The sequence below is a fragment of the Balearica regulorum genome, chromosome 5 (assembly GCF_011004875.1).
Source record: "Balearica regulorum gibbericeps isolate bBalReg1 chromosome 5, bBalReg1.pri, whole genome shotgun sequence".
Lineage (NCBI taxonomy): Eukaryota > Metazoa > Chordata > Aves > Gruiformes > Gruidae > Balearica > Balearica regulorum.
This window is the reverse complement of record NC_046188.1, coordinates 36,418,999-36,429,867: the sequence shown is the minus strand read 5'-3', so window position 1 is coordinate 36,429,867 and position 10,869 is coordinate 36,418,999. Positions and strand designations below refer to the sequence as shown.

Genomic DNA, 10,869 nt, shown 5'->3' with positions numbered 1-10,869 from the left:
GTTTGGGTTTTTTTGTTGTTGTTGTTTTGTTATGGTGGTTGTTTTTAACCACCACAGGTGTTGGGAAGGTAATTTTTTCTCTCCAGATTATTGATGAAAGAAAATGAAGTACAAAGCAAAGCTGTGGGAATTGAAGAAGTGAAAGCCTATGGTAATTTGGCCTGTGCAATTATGTTTAAAAGCTAAATATTACTACTGGAGAATAAACTTGGAGGAGGGAAAGTTAAAACTCATTATTCTAGCACTTAGGGGAGAAAAATAAAAAATGGAGCTCATATCAAACAAAGGAAGAAATCCTTTAAAAAGGATGAAAACACTATGGGGACAATGTCAATTTACTGTTCCTAGATATCTTCAAGAAGTATTGTTAAATTCAAACAAACATCATGTAAAAATTAAAAAAAACCAACCCCAAACCACACAGTCCTTCAGCACCAAATAATGCTTTATTGGTTGGCTACTTGGAAACAATGTATTTTGCACAATGGGATAAATTTCCAGAGAAAAGCTGTTGTTTCTAGAAACTTCCCAAGTATCCTACTCTATAATGGATCTAATTGTTATTAAGCTGCAGTAATTTGATGAATGCATTTGTTCTGGTTTTAAAAATACACCTATAGATAATTTTTTGCAGAAGAGGTTGGCTGGATTTCTGTAATGAGTTTTCTTCTATTCTGCTCCCTGTTTCCTGGGAAAATATTCCTGTATCCATTGCCTGTATCTTGAGGAATGGAGAGGAAAGTCAGGCGGTGGTTCCAGATCAGTAGGGCTGGGACTTAGCAGCTGGTTCCAGCTAAACAGGAACTGTCCCCTAAGCTGCTGTGAAGGTAACCAGCGCTGGAGGTGATTACCTGTCCCACAGAACTCAGGTAGTGCCTCTCATTCATTTCACCTGACCTCGCACTGCATAAATTGATAAAGAATGTAAACATAAATAAAGCAAAATCCCTACCTTCTAATCTTATCTAAGTTACTGTGTAATTGTGCTTTAAACTACGTAGGAGTCAGTATCAGATAATCAATGTTTTTTCTTTTTTTTTTTTTTTGCGCCATAAAGGACTCACCCCTCCCAAAAGATATTGTTGAAATCATTGCTGTCAAACTTAAAACATTCTTACCTCTTCTTATTTTAGTTGAAGTGACTTTGTGCAAAGTAGGGATATTAACAGGATTTCTAAACAAGTTACAATGATGTCTTTAATGATCAAACAGACCACAAGTTTAGTCACTGCAATCTTCAGTAATTTGTTATTCAAGGACAGTTTAGGAAAACACAATGCAACAGAACGCATCTTGTAGAAGATTGCAGAACTCCAGCTGCAGATGCTTGCACTCATGAACAAGTTGATTCTTCCCTGGAGGACACAGAGGGGGAACAGCAGGAACCAGCCCAAAGTGGTCTTTGTTCCACATCTGGTTTTAAGCTTCTAAACCAGCCAAAGATGGTGAAGAGTATGTGGAGGCTGATTTTTCTCATTGATTTCTTCAGGGACAACAAAACAAGAGTGGGATACAGAAGCATTCTTCCTCTCAGTGGAAGCACCTCTGCACGTGCATGGGAGTGCCCCCAATTTCTGTAAAACTAAACCCTCTGCTTTTTGCCTGGACAATATCCTAAACCACAGAAGAAGGCCCTTACACACTTGCAGGATCTCATTCTTCTGATCCCCTTGCACCTGCCCGGCAGCAAACTCCAACACACTGCACCCTGCAGCACTGAGACGTTTCAGCTCAACACAATCCCTTTTGAGCTCCTGCTTCCTAAACTCTGCAGTTTTCCAGCAGAAGAGGATGTGGCAGCATGGAAGACAGTCTTGTCAAGACAGGACCTTTCACAGTGCAAGTCAAAGAATGAAAACCTGGCTTTATTAAATACAATGGCAATTTTACCACTGAGTCTGGACTCAGCATTTTAGTTTAGCATTCCCTCCTTAGCTGATGGTTATGATGCTGTACCACTATTGCTGATGGAGCACACTGCAGAACTCTACTCATCCTTACCCAGGGTTTCTGGAAAAGTTGGAGTGTGGTCCAAAATTCCTGGCTTTTTGCCCTTGACTTGGCACATACCAGTCAAAAGATACATTGTCTATTTGTCCTTTGCGCGAAAAGGGTCTGTTTATTCCCTTAACATTTAGGGGAATTAATATAATGAAAATTAGCTGTGCTTGTCCTGATGCGAGTACTTGAACTGTTACTGTCTACCTTAAAAATATTGCCTGTGGTAAAGTAATGCTACTTCAGGTGAGTACACAAAAGAATGTTAAAAAATCAAAGACAAATAATTAATAAGCATTAAACAAAAGCTGATAATTTGCCCTCCAACCTGTATGAGAATGGAAGTGTTTTCGCTATCTGTCTGTGTATTAAAATGCTGTTCTGCAGAGGTGTATGAAGATAAGCTGTACCCGGAGCAAGTTGCCTATATTCCCCCCTGCCCCCCATTTGTGTTTCTTCTTGATTGTATTAGGGAGAAAAGGATAAATTAATTCTGTGCTATGGTGACTGTGTTCTGAGTATCAAGACAGCTTGTCTAAATGCGTCTTCATCGTGTCGTAACCTGTCTTTTAGGATGTAAAGCACATCTTGGAGTGCTTTTCTTGCTGTGCCCTTCTTAGACACAAGAGTTTTCTCCAACTCAACCCTTATTTTTTAAATCATCATACTTCAGAGAAGTATCAAGTTTATCACGGAACAAATCTGACCTATTCCTAGAAAGGCAAAAAAGGAAATCACACCCTTTGTTCTGCTTTTCTAGTTCAAACTTCATTGTAAATACACCTGCCACCTGTAACAATATTTGAGATTCTGTAATATGTAATGATGTTTAGAAAGTTCATTCCTTTTATTGGAGATGAAGACTCTTCTGGCTCGATCTGCAGGATTTGTGATGAACTCTGAACCTCTTCTTTTCCTCTCTGAGTTTTCTAGGACATGTAACACTCACAGATGCTAAGATCAACTGTGGTTTGAAATATCCCTGCTAAGCCATTGTTACTAACTGTCGGGTGTGACAGCCTCATTGAAAACCTTCACTGATGCTATGTGGACAAGCAGCAGCAGTAAGGGGCCTATTTCTGCACCGCTTTCAAAGGAGTTTTATGTCCATTTGTTACCACATGCAGAGCTGGACACTCCTTTCGTGGGCTCTTCTGAGGCTGTGGGCAGTCTGTAATATGGGAAGCTGATAGCAGTCTGTAATATGGGAAGCTGATAGCAAGTCAAACTCTGTCAGCTGTTGAGCATGTACACTCTACTGTAGAACTAAATAAATATTGGGGTATTTATACCTAGCTGCTTTCTATACCTCATTTTTCATAGCTAATATAATCCCAATACAGCAAAAGCCAGATTTTAGCGTAGCTAGTTCTGGACTACATTGTCCATTCTACTGCTTTCTTATTGTCATTGCTGGCCTTATGTACTCAACATGTAAACATTCAGTCCTCTGTTTTTGCTTCAAATCATCATCTGCACCATCTGGGAGGCACCACACACATACCAAACACTGCTCTGGTAGTGCATTAGCAATCACAGGATTTACGTTAGAATTTGAACACACCCGGAGCTCAGCATGCTGAGGAAGGAGGCAAAAACACACGTGGTTCACTAGTGTATTTTCTGTATTTGTCTTCAGCTCTTAACTGTAAACCACATTGCATCCTTACTACACTAAATACCAGGAAAAATTGTTCTTCTTTTACTGGCATTTCCAGGAATGTGACAGTAAAATGCCATACATTGTAAGCATCAAGAAGAACTACTGCAGACAGCAAATACATGCCCCCAACAAAGTAACATTTACTTTGGCAGAAAAATTTGTCAGTCAAAACCTTACTTTGAACAAGATGCAGTTTGTTTCTTCAAATTGTTTCTTGTAAATTTTTGCTGCCAATGAAAGCCTGATTTTAATATATATGGGTATCAAAGTTTTAGGGGCCAGTAACTGTCTCTAGTTTTTACAAGTTAATCAGAACACAGGAATTAATCCTCACATCCTATTTAGATGTAGAAAAGAAAAAGGGATGGGATTAGGAAGGTAACTACATTCGCCTTATTAAATTCCTTATTAACAGTGAATATTCAGGTAAAAAATGGTGACCACAGTATTAGTTTTAATGATTTTATTTAAAAGTCATTCAATTATCCTTGTGTACAAGTAAGCATGACACAATTTATGCAGAAGACTAGACAGACAACCAAGAACCCCAGTGATAATTCACAGCATAGGCGTATCATTGAAAAGGCTCAGTACTGTAACCTCCTGTTGGATTAAACACTTCAAAAATTGTTCTTTTACAGAAGCGGGAAAGACAGCGGCTAGGAAAATTACCCTACCATGAAAACGGTTGCAATTCACGCCTGCAGCACCCTCGCTAACAGGTTGTAACGCTGCCTCCAAAGGAACCCCCCTCACTGAGCCCCGCACACCCTCCCCGGCTCGGGGCTGCAGAAGGGGCGAGGCGAGGGCGGCTGCACCACCCGCCGGGGACACGAGCACCCGCCGTTTCCCACCGAGGATTTGGAAAACCCAGGCGTTAAGCTCTGTACCTGCACGCCACTTACTCCGCGGACGGCACACGCTAAACGCGACCCGTTTTTTTCAGACGCCGCTGCCGTTATTCGTGCTCAGCGTCGCGCCCCCCCGGGCCCAGGCAGCTGAGGGCATCGGCGCCAGGGAAGGCCGAGCCTGCCCGGGACACCCGCCGTGGGGACGCCTACCGCCACCGCCCTGCGTCCCCGTGGCAGTCCCCGCCGGGCTCGGAGACCGGTTCTCCCTTTCCCATGGCCCAAACTCTCACTCCCCGACACTGCCCAGCTCAACTCAGCCGGGCCCCGCCACACGGACACGGACACGGACACGGACGCTGCAGCAGCAGCGCCGCGATCCCGCCGCCCCGGGAATGGGCCTGGAACAGTCCAACTCTCTGCGGGGGGGAACGGTGGGGAAGGACACTATTCATACAGCGTTTCTCTCTATCAGGACGGAGAATACAGACTTCAGTTGAGTTACGTGGTGATTCAGACTTTGTAAGCAAGTGAGAGCTCGATTATATTTGCATCCCTGAAAAAGAGCTAAGAACAATTCCTTCACTGTCACCCCCTTCCCGACGATGGTGCCGCTCCAATTTCGGGCGGAATCCTGCAATTCTCGCGAGAGGTCTGTGAGTTGGTCGTCATGGGAACGGCGGTAGCTGGACTGCCTCAGCTCGTCCCCGTGCTGCCGCCCTCCTGCGGTAAGGACGGGGCGGCCGCGGCTCTGCCGGGCTCTGCCGGGCTCTGCCGGGCTCTGCCGGGCTCTGCCGGGCTCTGCCGGGCTCTGCCGGCCACAGGGCTCCTGGGCGGGGAGGGCTCCGCCCGCCCTCTCTCAGGTGGGGCGGTCGGAGCTGCAGCTCTGCTGGGCAGCAGTCCCGTCAGGGCAGCGACCGGGGCTCCATTTGCGAGCACGGGAAAGGGCTGTTTGCTGAAACCTCCCGTGAGATTGGTTTTTGTTTGTATGTTTGGGGTTTTGTTCCGGAATCCTTTGGGTCTCAGCCGTTTCTTATCTTTGGCTACTTCGTTTAAGTTATTTTGGGTCTTTTGCGCTTGCTTTTCCACCTGCCCCCGGGAAAATGAAAGCAGCTTTTAAAAGCTCCTCAGGTGCTGTGGGACGCCCGCCGTTGGCAGAGGCCTAGCGAAGGCCCAGGGGGCGGTGGGTCTCCAGGCCGGCCGGTGCGGGCGGTTCTGGGAGCGGGCGCGGGGCGGCGGCGCTTCGGAGCCCGTCTCGGAGCATCCTCCCCCGCTGCTGTGACTGCATCGCCCCCGGTGGCAAGTGTAAACGGTGTGCGGGGGCCTCTTCAGCGAATGAGCCCGAGATTCCTGAGTTGGAGTGAGTGAATGAATGAGCGTACGTGCCTGTTTCTCATCCCTGCCCGCTTCTTTGTCCTGTGTCATGATGTTACGGACCTGTACACGTGACTCAGTTTGTCCTGTTTCTTGTACTGAAATAAAAGTTGTATTCCATTGGGCCTTCTGAAAATTACCAGTGCACGTCACATAGTCACATATCTAATTCCTGTGAATTCACACAGTTTTTGCAGGGACCCATGCGTTTCTGTTATCTAAACTCAAAATGGAATTGGGACTGGGAATGTGACCATTTGGATTTGGGAACTCCCCCCATTTAGAACTACTGAATATGAAAAACTTTTGGCTGCTGTATTTGATATGTTCAAGATGTCTATAAAATACCCTCATTCTTTTGTTGATGCTAACTTTGCCAGTCCCATGTTTTGTTTTGTTTTAAAAGAGAGCCATGACATTTCCTGCGTTGTGAGATTACTTTTAAGATAAACCGTTTGAAGTTTCTTTAACAGTAACCGCATTTGAATACTTTGGTTGGCCTGTTGGTATACATATAAATTTGTACACAGCTTAAAAAGTGTATACTTGAGTGGCAAGCTAGTCTATACTGGAAAGATCTCTCAACATTGAATTGCTAGAAAGGATTTGAAACTTGTTTAATCTACATCTGAAATATTACTGGGCTTGTGTTATTTTATTATGAAACTGATATTTTGGAAGGTTGTTTTGGTTTTTTTTCCCAATTTTAGGTCACAATGGATATTACAAGGAGGAGCTTGGATAAAATTTCAAGGTCTACATCTATCTCAAGATCTTATCCTAACTGTAGGTATTTAAATACATCTATGGAGTTATTAACACCTGAGCCATGTTTGCCAAAGGTAATTCTTTTCACTTTCAGCACGTTAGAAACTCTATGCCTAATTCTTCGTAGTAGAGTGCCAAAGAGATAAGATTCTACTTTTTTAGCTTCATATAGAGTTCTGGGCTTTGCAGGTGTGCTAAGGGTTATGTGAAAGTTCATGAATGTGGGCTGCTCCTTATGCACGCATGGATTGATGTTTAATTTCATTTTTCTGAAGATGTGTTACTCTTTTATTTGCCACAGAAAGGACTATTCGGCACTACAACCTGGAGAACTTGGTTGTCTTCCTCTTTATATTTAATCAGATTATTAAATATATTTTAAGGAAAAACATTTGAAATTCTCAAAATAATGTGTAGATACACAGCTATAGGCTTTGATGCATGAGACAGTGTGTGCATAATTTCACTTCCATCTCATTTGTGCTTTTAAATTTAAGTTGGAATAAAAATTATTTTGCTTATTAAAAGAAAGCATTTGAGCAATCCTCGCAACTTGAATTTTTTGACTACAAGGCTTTCTCAGGATATGTGTGAATCAAGTTTTAAAAAAAATAAATCATAGTATTCCAATAAATATGTCAACTCCAGGGATTCAGCAAAAAGTCCATCGGAAGTAGGTGTTGATCCATCCTCTGAGGAAAATTACTATCGGGGATTAACTTAATTTTGGGAATGGGATGTGCAATATCATTGTGGGATGTAGGAATTAGGACTTGGGAATTAGAGATTTACATTGATTTACTTAGAGTAGTCCAATTGTATTGTACCTCTGTTCACCTGTTTGTAGAATGGGATCATACCTAGATGCTTCACAGCATTAAAATATATTTTTTATAGGTTCACAGTCGAGTATTAAGATTAACATCATATAACTCTGAATCCAGGTTCTGACCTAAATATAATAGGCTGCTACATGAAAATGCACTTTCTTGAGATTGATGGATTAAGCACAAGCCCTTCAAAAACTATAAAAAACTCTGCAGTATGAGCAAGAGATTGGGATACTACCTGGTGCAGAGCACCCACAGTGTCAGGAAATGGATGAGGCTGTTGTACACACAGACTTTTAATTGATTTGCTGTACCTCTACTGCAGCAGAAATGGCATAAACCTTTGGAATAATTTCCTAGCCTGGCAATCCCAAATCTGGCAGCCTGTGGAATGATGAGTTTGAGAATCAATGTGATATCCAAGAAACAGAACTCTGTATCACATCTGGAAATGGCTCTTTTATTTAAGAAGTACTTTGCAGTCTTGTATAGAATTGTTGTTAGCCTTTGTGATAGTATATGATTATTGCGATTATCTTTTTCTTCCCCCCAAAGATTTCTATTTTTATGGTAGTAATTAATTTGTATTTCATAGGTTGAGTCACCTGTCAGTTTGGCTGGTAGTTATCAAAGGGGCAGTCTAGAAGACTGCTATCCAGAAGAAAACAAAGGTGATGACAGAGAGAAGTCTGATGTCAAGGAAGTAAGAACCTATCAGCAAACTGCAGTGGAGAGTATGACCTTTCTTCAGAAATGTATACTGAATCCCAATGAGTTGTCAGGTGTGGGAATGACTAACGCTTTCTTGTGTTGTGGCTAGACCAAATATCATGTTTGTCTAGTTTGGGTAAAATTCTATTGGTGGAGGGAAAAGAGGATGCAAATAGGCAAAACTCTAGAAGAGAAGATGTCAATATTCATACCTTCACTTCTCTTCACTATTTTGAATCCATTATGACAGAAATGTGTTATTACTGCCATTATCACTACTGTGTATGTCTGGTGGCATCTAAGCTGTGACCTGCACCTTGGTGATAGCCTAAAAGATCAGGAGAAACCATCTGCATGTGTTTCATGGAACCATATTGGAAAGTGTTTTCAGTAAGGTGTTTTTACTAAAGTTTTCACAGAGATTGGGATAATTTGTTAGAAACTTTGTATCCTAATAATGGTCCTCCAGTCCAAAAATTGGAAGTTGTAATTGTAAGTTATAGTATTTAACATCTGAATAATGCTAATACTAATAACATACTTTAAATATAAACATGCAATATCTCATTTTAATGAAAGCACTTGTAGAAGTGCTTCAGAAGGCATTCTTTTGGCATTCTATAAATTGTAATAAATTAACTTTCTAGGGCTTCTGACTATTTAAAAGTAGAGAAGCAAAGGCCAGTATGTGAAGCAGAAAGTTTGTATACCTTCTTCAAGTTTAGATAAGATTTCATGACAGAATTGAGGCCGAAAGAAATCCCTGGATTCCTGCTCCTGTGTTTAACATGAGTCCTGGTGTACTAATATGTACCATTTTTTAAACAGTAATCCACTGCAGAGGCTCTGTGGTGATCCCTAACTGACAAAAAGTGTAGTTTGGTCTCTAAATTGTTAACATTTCAAACAGTATCTTTAAAATTTATTTCACATCTATTTTATTATGAAAGGCTTTTTCCTGTGTTTTTCAGGATGCATCTCTAATTCAGATTCTGGAGATGATAACACTGAAACACAGACTTTGAAATTCTGTGAACCTTCCCAAGAAAAACTAAGTAATGCAAAAGCAGGTATGACTTTTCAGGTGTATAAAGTGAAGAGTGCAATAAAACTTTTTTTTTTTTTTGCCCCTTATTAATGCTTCTAGGAGAGTTTGGGACCATAGTCTGTGTGTATATTATATAGTTATAAAGAAATATTACAAATTGAAATTGTATATGCATTGTGATATTCAAGAGGTGTTGAATTCTTTAGTTAAATAGTATTTTATTAAAGAATGTTCACTTTCTTTAATGATATGACAGTATTTGAGTTTTACATAGATTCAGTCAATCTAATAAGGCAGAATCCTGTGGTGATACTGTCTAGTGCAGCAGTGCTGGTCATCTAACGTAATACTCATTTCTTCAGAAGAGAAACTGGACAGAACTCAACTTCAAAGCTTTACTCAGTAGTTTTAGGTTCAAATCCATCTGCTGGATCCAGGCCAGCTGAAATAAGTGCTCTTTTTTTATCTTCTGTCCTTGGGGCTTCCCTGGAGTTCAGTTAGATTTTTATAGCTCTCCTCTTGTTGTATCATTCATCGCTTTTTATGGCATAAAGCAGAACTATGCATTGCAGTAAATGTTTGGGATCAATGCGTGTGTAAAGAATTTGACCTCAAAAGATTAGAAAATGAAAAAGTGTTGCAGGACTCCAAAACTTGGAAGTCCATTGGATAGGGACAGTGCTACAAGTGTTTCCTTTACAGTTCCTGTGGAAGCAAAGTTTGACCAGAAAAGAGGGCAAAGCATGAGGATGCTATAGGAAGGGGAAAAGCGAAAAGTGATCAGCAATTGTAATCTGCATGTTTAGGAAAAAAAAAAGGGAAATCTATTTTAATTAAATAATAATAGTTTCCATAGTGTTTTACCATTTCTATTTTTCAGAACAACATTTTTCTACAACCAGTATTAGAATCTGGTTTGACTGAGATATAAGTCAAGACTGAAACTTCTATAATGTTTAAAAGTAGAGATATTACATAGTCTATCTTAACCCCAGAATTATTCCTTTTAATGAGTGACATTTCAACATGTATTCTACTAGTCAAGCTGAAGAAATTATTTTTTATTTTTAAGCTTATTTTGTCTGTGATTTTTGCTGATACTGTGGAGATGTTGTCTCTCTTCAATTATAAATTTGAATCAAATCACTTGCCCAAAACGGGGTGGGGGGAGGGGGCTGTTCCTTCCCTACACCCCCATACCCAACTGCTGCAGCTCAGAGTTTGATTCAGCATTCTGTTACAAAGTCTTTGTAATTTTTCCCTGCTACAAACAGGTTTAGAAATGAACATGATATATATGCTTGAGAATAATTGTACTCTTGTCTATGGTTGTTAACAAATTACTTGGTTTTTTATAAGTTGAAATGCTGCAAGCTAACATTGTTAAATATATTCTACAGCAAACTCTTCCAACTTGGAATATTCTGAAGGACCAGATGTAGATCCTCAGATTCAAGCAGCTGTAAAGAAGATGAATAAACTTGACACAATACTGGCAAAAAAACATTTTAAGGAGAGATCAATTAAAAAACAAGGTGAAGAAATGAGGGCAAAGCTCTGGGATGAACTTCAGGTTAGAAGTGTTCTGCTTATTTTGTAAATAGTGTATCTTAGAATACTGTCTCACAG

General features: G+C 40.8%; 1 protein-coding gene across 6 annotated transcripts in view; it reads left to right on the top strand.

The window, feature by feature from the left end:
• The first annotated feature begins 4,115 nt into the window (after window positions 1–4,115).
• The window catches only part of FSIP1 (fibrous sheath interacting protein 1), an 86,045-nt gene continuing 79,291 nt past the window's right edge, over window positions 4,116–10,869 (top strand). For 3 of the 6 annotated variants that reach the window (XR_012835679.1, XM_075754134.1, XM_075754132.1), the window contains exons 1-5: window positions 4,117–5,237; window positions 6,594–6,725; window positions 8,077–8,263; window positions 9,164–9,262; window positions 10,641–10,813. Coding sequence is in view for 5 of the 6 variants with exons in the window: in XM_075754134.1 (XP_075610249.1) it covers window positions 6,600–6,725; window positions 8,077–8,263; window positions 9,164–9,262; window positions 10,641–10,813 (585 nt within the window). In the remaining variant the exon portion in view is untranslated. Of the gene's footprint in view, window positions 5,238–5,338; window positions 5,477–6,593; window positions 6,726–8,076; window positions 8,264–9,163; window positions 9,263–10,640; window positions 10,814–10,869 lie in introns of those variants that run through there. The other 3 variants (XM_075754133.1, XM_075754130.1, XM_075754131.1) reach the window with 3 other exon arrangements.